Here is a 23,484-nt window from a genome sequence, read left to right as displayed (position 1 = left end):
TATAGGGGGTCATTGGGTGGAACGCTCATTCTGGTCTTTCCTCCCGTCTGTTTTGTGGTCGATCTTGCTCTCGGCAGGTTGTTAGTATTGTTGTTTTTAAGACTGGTACAAACACCAAGACAAATACATGTCAGCGTTTTTGTAATGGCATTAATGTTTTTTCAGTGTTCTCCCTGACTTCTGGTTATGACTCGGCTTGTCAGTCATTCTGTCTGTCTGTCTGTGTCTGTCTGTCTGTGTCTGTCTGTCTGTGTCTGTCTGTGTCTGTCTGTCTGTGTCTGTCTGTCTGTGTCTGTCTGTGTCTGTCTGTCTGTGTCTGTGTCTGTCTGTGTCTGTGTCTGTCTGTCTGTGTCTGTCTGTGTCTGTGTCTGTGTCTGTCTGTGTCTGTGTCTGTGTCTGTCTGTCTGTCTGTCTGTCTGTCTGTCTGTGTCTGTGTCTGTGTCTGTGTCTGTCTGTCTGTGTCTGTGTCTGTGTCTGTCTGTCTGTCTGTCTGTCTGTCTGTCTGTCTGTCTGTCTTTTGACCTACAATTAATTAGATGTATGCCTGTGTCACGGCAGTCTTGAGGTGAATGAATGGACCAAGGCGCAGCGTGATATGAATACATCTTCTTTTATTTTACGACGAAGATGAACACGAAACGAAACACTTATACAAACTAAACAAAACAACAAACAACCGTGAAGCTACAAACGAAAGTGCACACACAAGCTACTTACGTTCAACATAGACAATCTCCCACAATCACCTAAAGCCTATGGCTGCCTTAAATATGGCTCCCAATCAGAGACAATTAATGACATCTGTCTCTGATTGAGAACCAAACCAGGCAACCATAGACTTTCCTAGAACTCTCTCCTGAACACAACCCCATACACTATACAACACCCCCTAAACAATACACACACCCTAAACTAGACAAAACACACAAACTTCCCATGTCACACCCTGACCTAACTAAAATAATAAAGAAAACAAAGAATACTAAGGCCAGGGCGTGACAGCCTGTCCTTCCGTTGTGCCATTGATTAGATGTAAACCTATCCCCCCATCCTCTTCTGTTCTCCTCTGTCCTTCTGTCCAACAGCATCCATCCATCCATCACTCTCTCGGCCACTGCTGAGTCAGCAAGCTCATGTACTTCTCTTTCTCTCCTTTTTCGGACCTTCTCTGCTCCCATGCTGTCTTTCTCTTTCTCCGTCCTTTGTTATGTAGCCTAGGGGTGTCTGGGGAAAGCATTTTTTTTCGTGTATGGCAGTGTTGGCTCCCCCTTCTCGTTCTTAACTCCAAAGGCCAGAGAAGAGATAGCTAATAGTTCAGAAATGGGGCTGCTATGACTGTTACTATACTGTTAGGATGTTATTTTGAAAACAGACCTCTCTCTCTCTCTCCCCTCCTCCCTTTCTCTCTTTACTCAGTATGTCCCTTTGAAAGTTGGCTAATGCCGTTCACAGTCTAAATCCCCATAATTCACAATTCCATGCAGTTTAAATAGGGGCGTAATACCCTACAGATCTGTTACCTAAACCACATTCTGACTCAAAATAACCCGGACAGATGGAGTTAGAGAAAAAAGGAGACAATGGAAAAAGAAAAGGTGGAGAAATAGAGATAGAGAGGGGTGATGATGGAATGACAGGGGGGTGATAAAAATGACTTATTTTAATTTATCAACATGAGAGAAAAAGATGAGAGAGAAGAAATGTGGGCAGGTGAGACCCAGGGCGAGAGGGAAAGAGAGGGGGAGGGAATATTTCAAAGGGAGAGAAATTAGCTTTGTGGTTAAAAAGTATTATTTAATTGCCTAGCTGTGGCTGTCTCTAAACCTGCAGGGCTGAGGTGAAGTATGAATCAGTGATTGGCATCTGTATCAGAGGGATTGGTATGAGTTAAGATTAATTGTGTGTAGATATGATTGTCCTTGTTCGATAGAGCTATTGGACTTCTTTCAGCGATGTTCCTATTGGCGGATTCATTGCCAAATATACAAGCAGACACAGTCTCTGAAAGACTACAACTTGTCTTGGGCAGTGCTTCGTGCTCTGGCCCACCTCCCTCCCCCAAAGCGGGCTTTATTTAAAAGGAGTCGGACATTAACAACAATCTGATGCAACAACAAAGAAGAAGAAGAAGGCGCAGCAGCGCCTCTTCAACCTCAGGAGGCTGAAGAAATTCGGCTTGTCACCAAAAGCACTCACAAACTTCTACAGATGCACAATCGAGAGCATCCTGTCGGGCTGTATCACCGCCTGGTACGGCAACTGCTCCGCCCACAACCGTAAGGCTCTCCAGAGGGTAGTGAGGTCTGCAGAACGCATCACCGGGGGCAAACTACCTGCCCTCCAGGACACCTACACCACCCGATGTCACAGGAAGGCCATAAAGATCATCAAGGACAACAACCACCCAAGCCACTGCCTGTTCACCCCGCTATCATCCAGAAGGCGAGGTCAGTACAGGTGCATCAAAGCAGGGACCGAGAGACTGAAAAACAGCTTCTATCTCAAGGCCATCAGACTGTTAAACAGCCACCACTAACATTTAGCGGCCGCTGCCAACATACTGACTCAACTCCAGCCACTTTAAAAATGGGAATTGATGGAAATTATGTAAAAATGTACCACTAGCCACTTTAAACAATGCCACTTAATATAATGTTTACATACCCTACATTACCCATCTCATATGTATATACTGTACTCTATATCATCTACTGCATCTTGCCATCTTTATGTAATACATGTACCACTAGCCACTTTAAACTATGCCACTTTATGTTTGCATACCCTACAGTATTCATCTCATATGTATATACCGTACTCTATACCATCTACTGCATCTTGCCTATGCCGTTCTGTACCACCACTCATTCATATATCTTTATGGACATATTCTTTATCCCTTTACACTTGTGTGTGTATAAGGTAGTAGTTGTGGAATTGTTAGGTTAGATTACTTGTTGGTTATTACTGCATTGTCGGAACTAGAAGCACAAGCATTTCGCTACACTCGCATTAACATCTGCTAACCATGTGTATGTGACTAATAAAATTTGATTTGATTTGATTTGATTTGCTCCTTTGACCCCCTAGTATGCATAGTAGCCCGGAGGGAGGAGTAGGTGTCAGTAGATGCAGTAAGCAGGTGGGTGTTTGGTATTGCAAAGTGGGATCAGTTTCAGGAGCTGAGTGAAAGGCTGGTCATGGCTCACATCAACACCATCATCCCGGAAACGCTACACCCACTCCAATTTGCATACCGCCCCAACAGATCCACAGATGATGCAATCTCAATTGCACTCCACACTGCCCTTTCCCACCTGGACAAAAGGCACACCTATGTGAGAATGTTGTTCATTGACTACAGCTCAGCGTTCAACACCATAGTGCTCATCACTAAACTAAGGACCCTGGGACTAAACACCTCCCTCTGCAACTGGATCCTGGACTTCCTGACGGGCCGCCCCCAGGTGGTAAGGGTAGGTAACAACATATCCACCATGCTGATCCTCAATCGGGAACTGGAGCGCCAAGTCTAGATCCAAGAGGCTTCTAAACAGCTTCTACCCCCAAGCCATAAGACTCCTGAGCATCTAATCAAATGGCTACCCAGACTATTTGCATTGCCTCCCCTCCCCCCTCTTCTACGCTGCTGCTGCACTCTGTTCTTATCTATGCATAGTCACGAATAACTCTACCTACATCTACATAAGTAATCACTCCTCTCAATGGCACCCTTTCCTTGAGAGCAAAACAATTCACCTCTCTTGTCCCCATTTGTTTTTAACATGGAGCACCTGCTCCCTCTGACCATAAGACACACAAACAATTATCACCAGACCACTTCTGGTTACCTTCACCGATTCCACAGCACCCGGGGTGTTTTCACCCACCCCGAAAACACAAATGGGCCAAAAGGCAAGGGTCCACTTTTTTCAAAAACATCACTCCTACTGTCACAGCCTCTCTGCTGCTGTGTGTTGGTCACCATTATTCAAGTTTGTGGGCACGCCCCCTCTACCTAGCGGGCGATATCAGGATTCTCTATGAATGCCAGAATGTGTAGTTTACTATGAGCAGACGAATACATCTCAAGTTGGCATTTTAGTCATTTACGAAGCAGACGCTCTCTTCCAGAGGGATTTACAGTAGGGAGAGCATACATTTGAATTCTTTTTTCATTCTGGTCCCCCGTGGGAATCGAACCCTCAATCCTGGCGCTGCTCTACCAACTGAGCACCACAGGAATACACAGGGAATAGACATTTCCCGATTCTACCAGTAAAACGAAAATGTGCTGGTTCTAGCTTGTGGTTTGGATAATTGTGATGTTTATGATAAAAACGTAATGTTGTTAGTATAGTAATAACTATATGCTGTCGCAGAGCCAGGGTGAAACTCCCTTTCAACTTGACCTGCTATAATTCTAGCTGCATCCCAGTAGACAGTGGCTTGACGTTGGCGTTCCAGACCGTTATTTTGGAATTAAATAATGAATTAATTAAATAACATATCTAAAATACATATTGCGAAGCTTCTAGTGGAAAAACTAGTAACATATGTGTAATCGAATGGGTTTCTTTTGTGTTCCATTTGGGTTCCTGTTTTGAATCGATTATATTTTTGTGGCACTGAGACACTGAACAGGAACATAGGAATGACCAACCACGTGACACATTGTACATCTACACATGTTACATGATCGTGACTGTTTCTGGAGAACAGCTGAGTAACACTTCATGTGATTCTTTAAATAGGCTGAACTCTCATTGGATCCATCCTCCCATCTTTCATCTCTCATTGACTGACAATGAGGACTGAAGATATCAGATCAAAAACCTGTCAGCATTACTGTATACCAGAGCCGTATTTAGGTAAACGTGTTGCCGCTCTCTAGTGGGTATTGTAAATCATTACACAGCTTGGATTTTGTCCTTAGCATGGTTATATGACCAATTCTGTACTTTGTGTGGTTACGTAGTTAAGACCCAACTTTTACAACAGTTTGTACAGTTCCTCAGGTACACATGTTACAGGTAGTATATTTAAAGTATTTCACATGTGATCATGGAACAAGATAGGAGAGCGGGAATGGGAGTTGAGGGGTACTTAAATGTGAGGAATGTGGACAGAGTGAGAGAAACAGACAGAGAGAAGAAGAGAAGAAGAGAAGAAGAGAAACAGACAGAGAGAAGAAGAGAAGAAAGTGGTGGAAGTGTGTGATGTTTCATGTGAAAGGTCAGGCTCTTTAGAATGTCCTGTTTGATCTCTCTCTCTCTCTCTCTCTCGCTCTCTCTCTCGCTCTCGCTCTCGCTCTCGCTCTCTCTTTCTCTCTCTCTCTCTCTCTCTCTCTCTGTCCCTCTCTCTTCATCTGTCTGACTCAAGCCCAGTGTCACAAACTCCAAACAGACTGGGAAATGTGACACACACCGTCCTCTCCACACAGTTTTCAGCATCAGTTGATCTATTGGGCTGTAGTTTGATATGACGGGTAGGTAGAATAGTTATTATCTGAGAGTTCGCTTTTTTAAAATTACTTTATTTACTGAGTGGATCACTTTGCGTGTGTCTCATTGAAGTGTTAAGTTGTGACTCGTGTTTCTCCAATCGTAGTTGTCTCTTCTCGTTGGAATCTTGCATCGATTCTTCGAGTGTCATCTCATTGGAGTCTCTAGTTTGGCATTTGTGGCATCTCTATTCAGAGCTGAAGTCTCGTCTCGTCTAGTTTATTCTCTTGTCACCTTGTGCTGTCTGGTCTCGCCTGGTTGCTATGGGTGCTGTGATGGCAGCTCTCTCCCTGGAGGCCAGGAGGCGACTGTCTCGCCCCAGCTGTCTGTCTGACTGTCACCATAGTGCTGCACGCTACCACCGCTCAGGTAGGCTCTCACCCCACTCTCTACTACTCTTCTCTCTGTGCTCTTTATTTCTATACTCATGTTCTCTGTCCGACTGTCACCATAGTGCTGCACGCTACCACCGCTCAGGTAGGCTCTCACCCCACTCTCTACTACTCTTCTCTCTGTGCTCTTTATTTCTATACTCATGTTCTCTGTCTGACTGTCACCATAGTGCTGCACGCTACCACCGCTCAGGTAGGCTCTCACCCCACTCTCTACTACTCTTCTCTCTGTGCTCTTTATTTCTATACTCATGTTCTCTGTCTGACTGTCACCATAGTGCTGCACGCTACCACCGCTCAGGTAGGCTCTCACCCCACTCTCTACTACTCTTCTCTCTGTGCTCTTTATTTCTATACTCATGTTCTCTGTCTGACTGTCACCATAGTGCTGCAAGCTACCACCGCTCAGGTAGGCTCTCACCCCACTCTCTACTACTTTCACCTTACTCTCGACCTCTCTACTGTGGCTTTTTCTCTCGGTGCTCTTTATTTCTATACTCATGTTCTATGTTCTCTGTCCGACTGTCACCATAGTGCTGCTAGATACCACTGCTCGGGTATTGTACACCATCACATGTACCATCTCTCTCTTTCCACTCCCTCCCTCTCTTTCCTCAGTAAGTCCTGTTCTGAATATGGCTCTACGGTGTTTAAAAGCAGTATTTAGACGTGTCCATATTGGTGTGTATCTTGTCTGTTTGTGTGTTGGACTCTGTCACTCTGTTACAGTAGGACTGTTTTCACCAGCCAGATACGAACAGCATGGGTCAATCCTCAGGCTATCTATGGCTCAGCTGTCCAGAATGATGATCCACTCACTGACCAGATGCCAGACATTGAGCTCTTTCCTGTCTGTCTGCTCTGAAGCAAACTGTATGTTTTTTGTGTTGAACAAATTAGATAATAAGCTGATCTTTGCAGTGATGCTGGCTGGAATGACACACACACACACACACCACTCTGTGGAACCAAATCACTGTGGGTATTGAGTGACTGGAGCGACATACTGTAGGGAGAGATTTACAGTAGCTAAGTGTTTTCGTGAGGGTAAAGTTTCCAACTGGTATTCATAGACAGACAGACAGACAGACAGACATACACGCACACATTTAGGGTTACAGGTTATATATCTATCTAATTTCCAAGCAGGGTTCCCTAACATGTCAGAGTAGTGGTGATTGTAGTGTATAGATATAAGGATATGGAGTGGTATAGTTAGTGCTGTGGAGTTAGGAGCAGAGGACAGGGGAGAGGCTCAGCACAGGTTCATTGATCTCTCTCACTCTGGCCTCTCGCGGTCTCCCAGCCATCTGCATCAATGCATTAGCGAGCGCTCACACACACACACACACACACACACACACACACACACACACACACACACACACACACACACACACACACACACACACACACACACACACACACACACACACACACACACACACACACACACGCACACACACACACACCAAGTGCTAGACAAGGGCTGTGTTCAGAAGACAATAAAAGGAGATGTTTCTGTATGTGTGCATGTGCGCACTTGTGCGAGACATATCTGTGGATAGGTGGTGGATAACTGAGGATAAGATACAGTAGTTGATGTGTGGACTTGCTAATGCTTTGACTAAGAAGGCGATGGAGACGTGTGTGTGTGTGTGTGTGTGTGTGTGTGTGTGTGTGTGTGTGTGTGTGTGTGTGTGTGTGTGTGTGTGTGTGTGTGTGTGTGTGTGTGTGTGTGTGTGTGTGTGTGTGTGTGTGTGTGTGTGTGTGTGTGTGTGTGTGTGTGTGTGTGTGTTTGATCCTCCTATCGGGCCCTCTGTCTCAGTCTGGAAATGTGACCACCCCTGGTCCCCAAGCACTACCTCTGAAAAGAGAAGATGAGAGGGGGAAGGTGGTCAGAAAGAGAAGAGAGGGAGAGAGAGAGATAGAAAGGGAGAGAGATAGATAGAGAGAGAGAATAAAATAGGGAACAAAATGAGATACTGAGCCTGTGGTTAGAAAGCGTGAAGGAATACATGTGGGGGATGGAGGTCGGCTGGAAAGAGAGAGGTGAGATGGATGAGATGAACAGAGGGAGGAGAGGAGGGGCGATATGGACAGAAAGAGAGGAGGTTTGGAGTTGGTGGAGAGAGTCACTGTAGCTCATCGTCTGTGGTTTCTTACGGGACAGAGGGGAAAGAGAGAGACGAAAGGAGGGTGGGGGGGAGAGAGAGAGAGAGAGCGCAGAAGAGGAGAGAAGGGAAGGCAACTGGCGGTAAGGGATGGGCGGTGCTTGCTGGTAGCTCTTCAGTCCATCGGACACCTCTCAGCCCTACACAGACCCAATCCTCCGGAACCCTATGTGGTCACTACCTGGAATAAACTGGACTGAAAATACTGGACCGGACTGAAAATACTGGATCAGACTGGGCGTGTGAACCGCATTAGCATGAATCACATCAAACCTGGCGTGAACCCAACCAGATCTGGACCAGATTCGATTGGACTGGACTGGACCAAGTGTTACTGAGAGAAAGAGGAAGGAATTGTCGAGAAATAAGTGCAAAGATTGTTCGTAATGTCTTAGAAAGTGGTGTTTGGTGAATTATCAGAGACTAGAGTTCTGATATTTAACTAGTCTATTGATCTGTCAATTATAGTATTGATTATATTGTGGATTGATTGATTATCTGATTGATTTACACATACTGTATACTATGACAAGATCTAAAATAAGGAAGGAAAGGCACCCGGTATTGTGTTTCATTCGCAGAGAGGGACTATTTTAAGTTCAGAGATTCCCTTTCTTTATGGTGTGGATGTTCTTTTATTTCTGTTTATATCGTGGGAAAGATGAGATGATCACAGTGAGGTGTAGGATTTCACTCTCACCACTTCTACACACCTTCCTGACTCAGCAAGTTAGTCATCTGATTCACTTCAACGATTCACAGTTTTAAAACACATCATGAACCGGATATCACAGAACATCGATTGGAATTCTCTGTAATTCCTGAAGGTGATTTTGTCCAGAGATTATTCAGTCATTCAGTCCCCCAAAATGACGGCTCTAAGATGATGGACGTTTACTATTTGGACTGTGAAGGTGTACAGCGATGCTCTATCAATGGCTATCTGTCGGGATTTTTGAGAACAACTGTGGAGGAATGACAGCAAAGTTCACTTTAGACCGCTCCTCACCACCAAAATAAGTGGCCTTGGACTCTACCTCTATTTTCCCACAGGTCAGATCCAAAGAGAGCGTTTTTTCCCCATGTCTACCCACTTTTTAAAATATTCTCCATTCCATAATCTTTGACATTTTCCATCCATTTTCTTGTCCATTCTTTCATGCTGCCCAGTTCGTTATGTTAACACCAGCTGATAAGCTTAGCCAAGCCTCCAAGTACCTAGCCTACCTGACTGACTGGTGTCTAGCCTAGCATCTGTTGTTCAACCACAGCGACTATCACTATCATTAACCTTGCACCCGCTGGAGTCTCCCCCCTCCCCCGCCTTCCCCGGCACCAGGCCTCTGTGTGTGGGCTTGCCCTCAGCGGGCTCCCCCTGCCGTCTCTCCCAGCCATGGGGTTTCAGATCCAGGGCATGGAGCTGTTTGCCATTGGTGTGGTCATGATCATGTTTGTGGCCGTGCTCAAGGGCTTTGGCATCCTGGAGCCCATGTCCTCCTTTGAAGGTAAGGGCCCTGAGGAGGCTCCAGTAGGCTAGAAATCAAATGAAATGGCTGGGAAGCAAAAGTGCTGGTGGTCTGTATCTTTTTATTCCATGTTCACAAATGGGGACATGGCATTTAGCTCGATGTTTCAGTTAAGGCAGGGCATTAACTATCTGCTATCTGCTATCTGAGGTTGGGTGTTCAAACTGTATCTTGTATTTGGGAGGCAAAGTGGATATGTGGTACCAGGGGGGTTACACAGTAGATATGCTGGGCTCATGTCTGGTATCTGGGTAACTAACTAATATCTGGGATAGGGCATTTGGTGTTTGATATTTTGGCATTTGATATATTCTAAGATAGTATATAAAGAAAGTTGCACACACTATATATGTTCCCAACAATTGAATTAGTCAACTTAACCAAAGCTAAAGCTGCCATCTTCTGAGGCTGGGGTAGGGCAGTGTGTATCTTGCTATTGCGCATTCTGAGATAGGGGATTGTGGTATCTATTAGGAAATATCTCTCAAGAGAAAATTGTTTTAGCGGGCATTAAAGTCAAGTTTACTGTAGAGAATAACATCATTCAGATTCTATAAAGTTCCCTGAATAATATATAGTTGTAGGCCAAAGGCCAGACAAAGTGTTCTGTAGCCACTGTGCCAAATCCATTACAATAGAAAGCCTCCAACCCCACATTAAAGTGCTTCAGTTTAGACTTATCACAGACATCATAAGCATTAGAGACTAGTATAATTCCATGTGTGCCTTTTATCTTATTATCTATGGATCAGATAAATGATGTAGTATTTGACACATGTATTGCTCCTATGGATAGACTCAAGCCAAGGTGGCGATGGTGAATCATGTTGATCAGTAGTTGTTTGTGAAGGAGGGGTTCACCCATTATTCATAGTATTCTTTTGTTCTCTTTTCTGAACCCAAACTTCTGTCCTCTCTTCTCGCTCTCAATTCCTCTACAATGCATCTCTCTTCTTCTTCTTCTTCTTCTTCTTCTTCTTCTTCTTCTTCTTCTTCTTCTTCTTCTTCTTCTTCTTCTTCTTCTTCTTCTTCTTCTTCTTCTTCTTCTTCTTCTTCTTCTTCTTCTTCTTCTTCTCTGTCTCTCTCTCTCTCTCTCTCTCCCTCTCTCTCTCTCTCTTTCCCCCTTCTCCCTCTCAGTCCTTCCACAGTGCACCATTCTCTCTCCTTCTCCTCCTATCTCCTCCTCCCTCCCTCTCTCTCCATCTCTCTGTGGTCACATCTTCAGAGAGGCATGGCCCACACCCAGGTCTAGCATTACCTAGCATTAATTATACATGCAGTATCGAACAGGCTTTCTTTGAGACCGCCTGAATGTGGAGCCTGCAGTACTTCGCCAGGACCGTGAAGGACACTGGCCATCCTGCAATGGCCCCCAAAATCCTCTCCCACTGTTCAATAGTGTCCCGCAATAGCTTTTCCTCATTTTTCTCTCTCTCTCTCAATCTCTCTCACTTTCTTTCTTAAGTGCACCTCTGATATACACTCAGTCCCAGCAGAAATGGAAATAGAGAAATACAAAGTCACATAGCCATTATAATAATAGTTACATAGCCAAATCGATCAGCAGTCAAATAAGGGCATCTGTTTTACCAGCTACATTATGTATATCCACCTAGCACCATTAACCACCATCCAGTAATGGGTATGTGTGTGTGTGTGTGTGTGTGTGTGTGTGTGTGTGTGTGTGTGTGTGTGTGTGTGTGTGTGTGTGTGTGTGTGTGTGTGTGTGTGTGTGTGTGTGTGTGTGTGTGTGTGTGTGTGTGTGTGTGTGTGTGTGTGTGTGTGTGTGTGTGTGTGTGTGTGTGTGTGTTTGGGTAACACACAAATCCCTAGTTGTTGCTTTTGAAATTAGACTTTTTACCAGTCCTAATGTGTGTTGTATTTTGGATCTGTTTGATTTATTTCGGGCATGTGTGGTGGGGCTGTGTATTCTGGATTGTGTGTGGCGTCAGTTAGATGAGAGAGTCTGGCCATTAATGTAATAATGGCCGTCGACTGATCAATACTGCTTGGACTCCTGCCTACTACTTCATTTCTACTGCCACCAGAGGACAGTATTGATCACTCCCTGTCTTTATATCAATGGGGTCTTGGTGTGTGTGTGTGTGTGTGTGTGTGTGTGTGTGTGTGTGTGTGTGTGTGTGTGTGTGTGTGTGTGTGTGTGTGTGTGTGTGTGTGTGTGTGTGTGTGTGTGTGTGTGTGTGTGTGTGTGTGTGTGTGTGTGTGTGTGTGTGTGTGTGTGTGTGTGTGTGTCGAAAATCATTGGTATGACGACGTTTAAATAACAGGAGTTTTTGGCAAGTGTCACAGGCCTTGAGTGAACCAGCGTCCAATGAATTACAGTAATGCTGTATATGTTTTGACTGTGTCTGACTGTGGATTTGTCCCAAATGGTACCTTATTCCTTATATAGTGCACTACTTTTGACCAGGGCCCACAAAGCCATTTTGGACGCATCCTGTGTGAAGCGTCAGCCTGCTGAGAGCTGTGTTTATGAACTCTGGAGAGATGAGAACAATTAGACTTGAACTGGATCACAGAGCCTGCTGGGGACATGGGATTTAGGACAGATGGCTGGGTCTCATTACTCTAAACTAAAGAGTCTTCCTTTCCTTGCCTCCTCTCCTTCATTTGCACTGATCTGAAAACAGATGGTGAAAGCAGTATGGCGCATGTCTATTGGGTGTCAGCTTCCACCTGTCTTGTTCTGTCAGATCAGAGCAGATGAAGGAAAGAAGACGAGGAGAAAAAGCCACTTTAGACTATTGAGATGCAGCCATCTACACTGACTCCTCCTTGGCAATTGGGTTCACTAACAAGTACTGCATTAATGTTGTGGAAACATCTTGTTAAACATCTTCATAATGGATGCAGACTTCTTGTTACAGATTTGTCTTGTAAGCAGAGGGTGCGTGGGATTTCCTTTGTCGGTGAAACTGTCCCTAAATGTGTGGGATTTTTCACAATTATTAAAAAAAATAAATGTGGTAGGTTCTGTCTGTATCTGTGGGTAGTTTTGACAGGAGTCCACAGGTTAATGGGATGAAGAGAATGAGAGGAGGAGTGGAAGCCAAGGAAATAAGTAGGGATGGAAGAGAGTAAATTTACACTGTTCAGTGACGCATGTCTGTTGGCTCATCAGAGTTTGAATCAGAGAGATGAAATGAGTAACTGGATGTCCCAGGACTTGGGAGTAAAATGACGGGACAATAAGTAAACAATTGGAATAATCTTTTGGGAAAACAGCTTAAGAATTCTCATGGAAAGAAGGTTTGTATTTCTTCCCTGTAGTTTCAGTTGTATTTGAAAGGCTGTTTTAGGTCCTTTTGGATATCATTGAGTTTGAATCTGGTCCAATCGCTTTTCATGGCTTCAACTTACATCTCTCTGAATCACAGTTGGAACTGTTCTCTCTAGAACTGTAGAACTCTCTGGAACTTTAAAGCACCCCAAGGATCCAAAGCAATATCTGTCTTTAGTTTGAGAGACTGGCAGAGGGAAAGTGGGTACGGAGGGAGAGATAACTGAGGGAGAGAGGACAGAGAGACAGAATTTTCACACGGGGGGGGAAACAAAAAGACGGAAAGACGGCGGAAGAAGGGGAGTTGAGTGTCAGGTGGGAGACAGCCTTGTACTAATGTTCCTCACAATGATGCACTTACTGGGACTCATCGACATCACAGAGACCGGTAAGAGAGATGGGGATGGAGGGAGAAAGAGAGGGGGAGAGAGAGGTTGGATGGAGGGAGATGGAGACAGAAAGAAAGTGTCAGAGAGAGTGGGACTAACTGCATTTATAAAGATTGTCTGTTCCTCTCCTCTTCTCCCTAGTCAGTGTCTGCGTTCCACAATTATTGACTTGACTTGACCATTTTCTCTGTTTTTCTCTTCTCTTTTCTCACTGTCTCTCTATACCTCTCTTTATTCCGTTAACTGTCTTTACATTTCTCTATCTCTCTTACTGTCTCTCTCACACACTCTCTCTCTCTCTCTTTCTCTCTCTTTCTCTCTCTCTCTCTCTGTTGTGTGTGTTTAAAGATGGTGAGTATGGAAGCAATAGAAATCTCTTGGTTTCTAGTAACTCCCCTTTTTTTTGAGCTATGTCTTGCTTTTCTTTCTCACAGTGTTAGTGCTTTCTCTTACTTTGTTAGAACGAGTAGGACTAATACGAATGAAATAAAATCAGTCATAGTCATGGCTTTCATTGGATATTTCAGAATGAAGTTCTTTCAATGCCTTGTTATTGAATATTACGAATTTGGCACCTGTTCACTCAAATGTAATAAGTGAATACTAACAGAAAACGTAGTTTCTCTGCAAAGATCACACTTTAAAAGAAAGTACTTTCCTCTCTTTTTGAGTCCTCTTTTTGTTTTAATCTCACTCTTCTTCAATTTCTTTCTAACTCTTTCTTGATCTGGCCCCTCTTTCCACCCCTTAAATTTGTTTTCCCTCTTCCTCTCTTTCCCTGCCTGCCATGGTCTCCCCATCCCTCTCGCCCACTGTCCTTCCTCTCTCCCTCTCGTTCCCCTCTCCTTCTCTCTATCCCCTTCTCTTTTCTCTCTCTCTCTCTCTCCCTCTCTCTCCCTCTTCCTCGCTCTTTCCTCCTACAGACAGTAGTGACAGTGATTTGGAGCTGTCTATAGTTCGTCACCAGCCAGAAGGCTTGGACCAGCTGCAGGTTCAGACAAAGTTCACCAAGAAGGAGCTCCAGTCACTATACAGGGGCTTCAAGAATGTACGTAGGGGAGCAGAGAGGATGGGGTGGGGATGCTGTAGGACTGTATTTGGGAGGATTTTTTTTGGCCTTTATTTTAGCAAGTTGAGCTTGGATCTTTATTTTTGGGCAGTTTGGAGTTCTACATAAGAATGTAGAATAAATTAGAGTAGATTTTACCTTATTGGTGTAGTGAAATTACTTCACCATTAATAGGCATATGGCTAATTGCACTGTAAGTCTCTTTATCTCTCTCTCTCTCTCTCTCTCTCTCTCTCTCTCTCTCTCTCTCTCTCTCTCTCTCTCTCTCTCTCTCTCTCTCTCTCTCTCTCTCTCTCTCTCGTAGGAGTGTCCAAGTGGTTTGGTTGACGAAGAGACGTTCAAGACCATCTATTCTCAGTTCTTTCCCCAAGGAGGTGAGCGGATAGAACTATCTCCATTGAAACTACTCTCTGTCTCTTTGTGCCTGAAATATGATAAAAGCACACCTGAACTACAGGGAGAATAACAGTAAAAGCTTATGGTTACTGATTATTTGAATATCTGCCTACCCCCAACATTCTCTCCTCCCCTCTACCTCTCTCCTCTCCTCATCCCTTTTCCCCTAACCTCTCTCTCCCTTCTTTAACCCTTTTCCTGTACACTACCTCTCCTATCTTTCCTTTCTTATGTTCCTCTCTTCTCCCCCCACCCCACTCTCTCCCTCTATCCTACAGACGCCACCACCTATGCACATTTCCTGTTTAATGCGTTTGATATGGACAGAAATGGCTCCATTCGTTTTGAGGACTTTGTGATTGGCCTGTCTGTTCTTCTGAGAGGGTCAGTCACAGAGAAACTCAACTGGGCCTTCAACCTGTATGACATCAACAAGGATGGATACATCACTAAAGAGGTACACTGTGATTGGCCACAATAGAAACACCACATATCTAAATGATTGGCTACAGATGTAGGATCTTAATTTGAGTACTCTTTAGTGACTGAGAATTTTCCTGTGCAGCAGGAAATGCAAACGTGTAGTGTATTCAAGGTTTAAAAAGGCTTCTAAAGTCTGTAATTTCCACTTAAAATTTCAGACTTGATTTGCCATAATGAAAAGTGTATCAACCCCTAAAACAATGTCCATTCATTATTATCCACATAATCATTCACATTTCCTGTTGCTGCAGGATTATTTACCTGCTGTAGCAAACTGGCTCAAATTAAGATCCTACATCTGTAGCTTTAGATACATCACGGTAAACTATGACTCCTCTCTGCCTCTGTCTCTTCTCTCTTTCTTTCTCGGTCTCGCTCTCTCTCCCTCTCTCTCAGGAGATGCTGGCTATTATGAAGTCCATCTATGATATGATGGGCAGGTACACCTACCCAAGTGTACGGGATGAGGCACCCTCTGAACATGTGGATAAGTTCTTCCAGGTGCACACAGCGCTGTGCGCACAAACACACTCACACAACATGCACACACGCATCAACAAAATGCTTCTTACTCACTGAACATGCTCTCGTCCTCTCTCCTTACTTCATCCATTCTGCCCCTCCCTCCCTCTCTCCCTCCATTCCTTTCTTCTTTCTTCAGAAAATGGACAGAAACAGAGATGGAGTGGTGACCATTGAGGAGTTCATTGAGACCTGTCAGAAGGTACCACAGTTACAGTTACAGTACCACAGTTACGAAGCATGCATCAACACAACAGCAGACCTGTGCGCTACCTCACATTTTGACATAATTAATAAAAGACACAGACAACGTTAACAAAATCACTTGAAGGGGGTATGCGTAAGGCATTCATAACACCTTTATGAAACCGGTCCTAACACCGTTGAGGGTTGCAGTATCATTCATTACAAACCGTTAACAGATTTATTCAACATTAGTCAGAAGAAGTACAGTGGAAATGTGTATTTATACTGCCGCAGTACCTAATCCTCTGATACACTATTCACATAACAGGCTGGGACCAGCACAGGGTAAGTGGTTAGTGACTTTGTGCATTGAGTGTTCTGTGTCTTCTCTCATGATCTTTCAACATAGCAGGATGCCACCTTGGAATTATCATTATTACCTTACTGAATTATGAGCTTTTCTAGTAGTGGGGTGGTTCAGAATAATAATTGTTTAGTTTGTGATGAAAGCAACAAATCATATAGTCAAAGTTTAATGTTCAAATGCACATACTACAATGAAATGCTTCTGGGAAACCCAGAGAGGAACGTTTGGTGATGCACAATATTTGCAGCATGTGCTAAGGGAACTGCATCTATGTTGTAATCTAGCTGACATGTTTTAGTTAGTACAGTGTCAATGTCTTCATCAAATACCATCAGAACCAGTGTTGTAGTGGTACAGAAATAGGTGGCGTTGGCTGTCAATGCAGTAACAGGTGGCAAAACACCAGTCTCAACGTCAACAGGGAAAAGGTGACTCCGGGATGCTGGCCTTATAGGCAAAGGTGCAAAGAAAAAGCCTTATCTCAGACTGGCCAATAAAAAGAAAAGATTAAGATGGGAAAAAGAACACTGGACAGAGGAACTCTGCCTAGAAGGCCAGCATCCCGGAGTCTCCTCTTCCCTGTTGACGTTGAGACTGGTGTTTTTTACGGGTACTATTTACCCGCAACTAGTCTAAAGAAGGCCAGTTTTATTGCTTCTTTAATCAGGACAACAGTTTTCAGCTGTGCTAACATAATTGAAAAGGGTTTTCTAATGATAAATTAGCCTTTTAAAATTATAAACTTGGATTAGCAAACACAACGTGCCATTGGAACACAGGAGTGATGGTTGCTGATAATGGGCCTCTGTGCGCCTATGTAGATATTCCATAAAAAATCTGCCATTTCCAGCTGCAATAGTCATTTACAACATTAACAATGTCTACGAGGTATTTCCGATCAATTTGATGTTATTTTAATGGACAAAAAACGTGATTTTCTTTAAAAAACAAGGACATTTCTAAGTGACCCCAAACTAAAAATCCTGGAACAAGCAGCCTCCCATAAGAATCCTGGAAGAAGCAACTGCCATGACCTGAGCTCCTCTCAACTGTGTGTGAGAGATGTGTGCTATCTGTGGAGTTATGAGTAATGAGTGCAGAAGACACATTTCTGTTGTTCGCTGTAACATGGACAAATTAAGTTGTATTGTATTGAATGGCGGATTTGAAGTAAACAGGCCTGATACTCTTGGCCTGGAGCACCAATCCTGCTCTTAGGATAATACTTAGGGGGTTGGCTACTGTGGCTGTGAACATACATATTTCTGTTGTACTATGGATTAACAAGTTACAGTAAACATGTTGTCCCCCGCAAATGATGCAGCTCCCCCCCATTGGGCCAATTGAGATATCATGTGTGAGTAACACATTTCAGTTATTGTGTTTGACCACAGATTATCCATTATATTGACCAGATACTCAAGTTGCCTCTTTAACAATGTGTTAAACAAGAAATGTCTTAAAAAATGGAAGGCAGTCGGGAGGAGGCAAGATCAGGTGGGAACATTCTATCCAATGAGAGGGCAGATACATGTGTGAACAACAGGCACCACTCCAATATAAAGTGGGGGTTTCTCAAAGTTGCCGGGATGTCAGGTGTGCTACTTATATTTAACCTTTATTTCACTGGGCAAGTCAGTTAAGAATAAATTCCTATTTACAATGACGGCCTACCGGGGAACAGTGGGTTAACTGCCTTGTTCATGGGCAGAACGACAGATTTTTACCTTGTCAGCTCAGGGATTCGATCCAGCAACCTTTCGGTTACTGGCTCTTACCACTAGGCTACCTGCCGCCCCTATATCAGTACACTCATAACAAGCTAAGCACTACGAAAGCACTTGATCAAAAAAGCCACATGTAGCAAATAAGCCGTTACATTGTTTGTTAACCAAATTCAACACTCTCTCATTGACCTCCATACAAAAACGACTCACTTGGTGAGCCAAAAGAAAAAAAAGAAAAAAACGCCACCTGCGTTTTTTGGATCCAGTTATCCCTCTCACTTCGCATCTTCCTCGCTGGTGTGACTCACAATGTCAGTTAATTAGTGTAGCTCCCGCCTTGGGCAATCAGTATAATTTTGTAAATGTCAGATCTTCATGGCAAGACAGATCTTGAAGGTGTTATGACTGGGTTCATAAAGGTGTTGTGAATGTCTTATGTAAACCCCTTTCAAGTAAAGTGTTACCTGGATGTCAATGGAAGATTTGCTGAATGTTTGAATTTGTGGACCAATAATCCAAGTGAACAAAGAACCAGACTCATGACTTTCATTCAACAGTCTGTCCTGTCTGTTTGTCTTCCAGGACGAGAACATCATGAACTCCATGCAGCTCTTTGAGAACGTGCTCTAGAGCCCAGCAGAACATTCTACGTCATTCTCCCATCGTCCGATCCCGTCCTCCTGTCTATACACAACCCCTGTCCAATCCCACAACACACACACACGCACGCACACGCACACACACACACACACACACCCACACACACACACACACACACACACACACACACACACACACACACACACACACACACACACACACACACACACACACACACACACACACACACACACACACACACACTCAATTTAGTGCATCCTAATCTAGGATGGCTAATCCACAGATATGTACAAGCAGCGTTCATTTACGGCTGCACTAGCCTCAACCTGCCACTGCTTGTGGACTAAAGAGCGCACTAGAGAAAGAAAAGAGGAGAGAAGAGAGCTACTGGGACTTCTTCTACTTTACAGCTTGTCAGCTTCCCAAAGAAAGGAGAAAGAAAGACCAAACTGCTCAACACTGATGATCCGAGGAGCTTCTAGAACTCTGCCTTCTCATTGGACCATTAAGACAAATGACTAATCGAAAGATGGAGAGAGAATGTGAGAGTGGCAATTGTGGAAACTCATCAGGATGTTGCTGACCTCCAGACCAGGATCCTGTAGCTATAACACATAAGTACAGTAGCCGCCGCACTTACACATGCTATATGGGGATGCACTGACACACTTCTTTGAAGAGTGTTTAAGAGAGTTGATGTAGCGTACAGCAAGCTGGATTGATCCTGGGCAAGGACACCAGCACCAAACACCACAGAGACACTAAAAAGAAAAGATCTGAAGCATGCGCTTGCACTAAGAATCATTCATATTCTGCAATATGCACCAGAAGAGAATGCATTGTAAATGTAGATAGTCACAGTAGACCACTTCAGAAAACTCAGTGTGTATGTAGATATGTATAGACAGTAATATATAATAATAACATAGATACAGTTAGGCGTTGTGCTCTCATCTGTACTGCTCTATTGGTAGTAAGTAGTAGGTGGGGTTAGGGTTAGGTTTAGGGTAAAGGTTAAGGAGAAACAAAATCTGTGGGGAAGTTGTCTTAACTTAACTGTCCCGTGTGGCTCAGTTGGTAGAGCATGGCGCTTGCAACGCCAGGGTTGTGGGTTCATTCCCCACGGGGGGACCAGGATGAATATGTATGAACTTTCCAATTTGTAAGTCGCTCTGGATAAGAGTGTCTGCTAAATTACTTAAATGTAAATGTTAACACTTACAGAATACTAATTGATGGAATTGTAGCCTTACATGTTTAGTATTAGTAATTTTGGAACATTTGATCGTACAGGTATTTTGTTTCATTTCAAGTCAGTTCTGGAGTTTTGAGTTACCCCTACGGGCGGTGGGCTCTAACCCTACTGGTTGCGTCTGGCCATAGTTCTGGGTGACACAGGGAGGGTCACTGGTTCTGTTCTGTCACCAACGGACCAGCGAGTCATCAACGGATAAGCATGAGATGTGCAGTATGTCAGTGCCTCCTTATAATGTGTGCAACAACAAGACAGATATACTAAGATGTATATGTGTTATAAACTAAAGCCATCCTCAGATGAATACAGAGTATACAGCTATGGCTTGATCCCTCTTCTCAATCGTTCATCAGAGGTTTTGTTTTGCTAATGTCCCAAAATGTCCCAAAATGGCACCCTCAGGAATAGGGTCCATTTGGGACATCTATGATGTGATCATGTGAGGTCTGAGCACTGGCCGCTAGTGATAACATCACTGTCATTTCCTATCCTAAGCCCTGATAAGGTATGTGGTGTTCTTGTTGTTGTTGTACAGATATATGCAGTAGTGAATGAAGGAACAGTGTTCCTGTGGCAGAAAGTATTATTACATGCCCGTTCTTCTCATTGAAACCAAAAGCAATTCTGGGACGGCAAAAATATGCCATAATCCTGATGTAGTAATACCATGGTAAATAATGGTAATACTATAATCCTTTATACCTGTAACACGTTGACTGCTCAGACTGCAGACAAAACCCATACCCACACCCCGACCCACCCCATACTTTCATACCCCTACACCTAAGCCCTAACCACCAAAGCCCCTAGGCACCAGGCCCTATATATTGTACCCTGTGGACCTGTTCTAGGAAATCACATTGTCTCAGAAGTAGAGTGTTGTAACAGAGGTTTTCTCTGTCTTTGCCATAACAACATAGCTCATGTGACCTGGCCTGGAGCAGATTAGTTCTGTTCACACGTGTGTGTGCGTGTGTTTGTTTGTGCGGTGTGGCATGAATGAATGAAACAGACTGGAGACCAAACCATGGAACTAAAGCATGCACAGATAGCATGGCCAAGCCCTGGTGCCTGGCCTAAATGTCATACACATACATACACACACACACACACACACACACACACACACACACACACACACACACACACACACACACACACACACACACACACACACACACACACACACACACACACACACACACACACACACACACACACATAGACATATACACACACACACACTCCATGTGAGCCACTCTCTCCATGAGAAAACAATGATGTGTTATAACTATTTACTGTTTGAAGGAGGGTCTGTTTTGAAGCAGAAAGACTAGAATGACCAGAATTTTTAACTCATAATTCATTTGAATTCTAAACTGCCTGATTGAGAATTCCCAGGATTCCTAGGCTGTATGTGTTGATCACTTCACTATCCGTGGGATGTCATCATGAGTGGGTGGGTGGGTGGGTGTGAAAGTGAGCGTTACAAAGTGTGCGTGTGTGCATGAGCGCTAGAACGTGTGTGTGTGTGTTGCCAAGTGGAGCATGATGTAAATCCAGGCTTTAGCATCTCTAGTGCTACTCCTCCTACCAAACACCTTCACAAACATGTGACTCCTGATTCTACTGTCCCAAATCCTCAGGTCTCAGCTCCCTTACACCACGCACGCACGCACGCACGCACGCACACACACATGCACACACACACACACACACACATTAAGATTCAAGTGCGCACACACGCACACACGCACACACACACACACACACACACACACACACACACACACACACACACACACACACACACACACACACACACACACACACACACACACACACACACACACACACACACATTAAGATTCAAGTTCTAGAATACTACAGGCCCACTTAAGCCTTTACCTTACATACCTGTAGTCATTGTCATGTGGGGTACTTTATCTCACATGCATAAATAACCACCAGAGCAAGCACTTAGAGAGAGTTTGTGTATGTCTGTCATGTCTGATCTCACTCCCTGTTGTATGTGTCAGTGGCAGGTGCTGGTAGGGTAAAGGCTGATTGGGGATTAGTCAATAGCCAGGCCATAGCAGGTCAGGGGGACACGGCCACTTTGGTCAATGAAAAATGAAGCACTTTAGTTAGTTAATTGAGTGGATGATATACTGTAGCAGATCTTACACTACAGGGCCAATAATAAACAACATAAAGAGTAGATCTAAGATCAGGTCCCTGCTGTACATCAAATCTTATTCATTATTGTCTAAAAGGCTAAACTGATCCTAGATCAGCACTTCTAATCTGAGATGCTGGTTGATAAATACATGCCCAAATATGACTTTGTTTCTGGATGGAGATTGATTTGCCAGACTGCTGTATAAATTCCTCTGTTGGTCTTTGAGTTGACTGCCTGATCTGTTAGGTATCTGCTTTAGCTTTCAAATAGATCATTGATTTAGTTGCTGTGAGTTTTATTGTTGTTATTTATCTGTGTTGGAAAAACGTTGGTGATAAAATAACATGGTTATTGCTTATTGTGGTGGAAGGGAATTGAAGATGAGCAGAGTAATGTGATGACGAGATGAAACCAAATGGAATGTGATAAGATGTGATATTGTTGCGTAACATGAGAATGTCACCACTTGATGCCGATGAAGAACACCACTATGAGAAAGTTGGACTTTCACATTGAGAAACAGAAGGGTGAAAGCTAGGAGGATGACCTAGGTTAACGATGTGGGCCTGCAATCAGAGGGTTGCCAGGCTGAATATCATGTCTGATGGAAAAAAATGTGGTACGATTCTAGATAAGACCTCACACTTAAAAATCAATCAACCTCAGGTGAACCTTTTAATGCAGAGGGCTAAATCAGGGTCACACAGTGTTTGAACTTTGAAACAAAAGTACTTTGAAACAAAATACACCTCACACACATGGTTATGAACCATGTCAGATATAGAGTTGAAATGTATTTAGTTTTGAATTTGCATCCCAATATTATACTTTATATACATAATTTAAGACTGAAATATAACAAAACCGTTAAACATAGAAACACAGGATTTTCAGCGTTTTTTTAAAGTAACGTTTATTAATTATAAAATGTTATGAATAACATTCCACCCGTGAGGCCACTAGGTCATTTGACTGCAGGAAAGGTCTACAGAGTAACATACTACAGGCCAAATAGGCAACTGACTTCAGGTAAAGTATTAACCTTTTACTGCAGTGGGTTAAATCAGGGTCACACAGAGAGATTCTTGGTAGTCTTAACAAATCTACTTGAAACAGAAGTATAAACCTCATACACATGGTTATGGGCTTAAAAAAGAAGACACCTGTACCATGTCAGATATGGAGTTGAAATGTATTTTGAAATGTATTTTGAGTTTGCATTCCAATATTACATTTTATATACATCACAGAAGACTGAAATATAACAAAACCGTTTGACACAGAAACACCAGATTTTCTGTGGGTTTTTTGAAATGTTTATTAATTAGAAAATTATGAAAGATATGAATAACATTCCACCCATGAGGCCACTAGAGGGAGATTTGGTCCT

At 43.5% G+C, this 23,484-nt stretch overlaps 1 protein-coding gene across 3 annotated transcripts; it reads left to right on the top strand.

The window, feature by feature from the left end:
- The first annotated feature begins 4,582 nt into the window (after window positions 1-4,582).
- LOC129853735 (calsenilin-like) lies at window positions 4,583-20,241 on the top strand. 3 transcript variants are annotated; one of them, XM_055920092.1, is made up of 8 exons: window positions 4,583-5,814; window positions 10,188-10,199; window positions 14,217-14,334; window positions 14,660-14,729; window positions 15,030-15,208; window positions 15,631-15,735; window positions 15,896-15,958; window positions 18,619-20,241. In XM_055920092.1, the coding sequence occupies exons 1-8, from the start codon at window positions 5,768-5,770 to the stop codon at window positions 18,664-18,666; spliced, it is 642 nt and encodes a 213-aa protein (XP_055776067.1). In that variant the 5' UTR covers window positions 4,583-5,767; the 3' UTR covers window positions 18,667-20,241. The 3 variants fall into 3 exon arrangements, with proteins under 3 accessions (XP_055776067.1, XP_055776066.1, XP_055776065.1); XM_055920091.1 differs by lacking the exons at window positions 4,583-5,814; window positions 10,188-10,199 and adding an exon at window positions 7,718-9,575 and having other exon boundaries at window positions 14,210-14,334; XM_055920090.1 differs by lacking the exons at window positions 4,583-5,814; window positions 10,188-10,199 and having other exon boundaries at window positions 11,863-14,334.
- Window positions 20,242-23,484: the final 3,243 nt, after the last annotated feature.

This window comes from Salvelinus fontinalis, chromosome 4, assembly GCF_029448725.1.
Source record: "Salvelinus fontinalis isolate EN_2023a chromosome 4, ASM2944872v1, whole genome shotgun sequence".
Classification (NCBI taxonomy): Eukaryota; Metazoa; Chordata; class Actinopteri; order Salmoniformes; family Salmonidae; genus Salvelinus; species Salvelinus fontinalis.
This window is presented reverse-complemented; position numbering and strand designations above follow the sequence as displayed.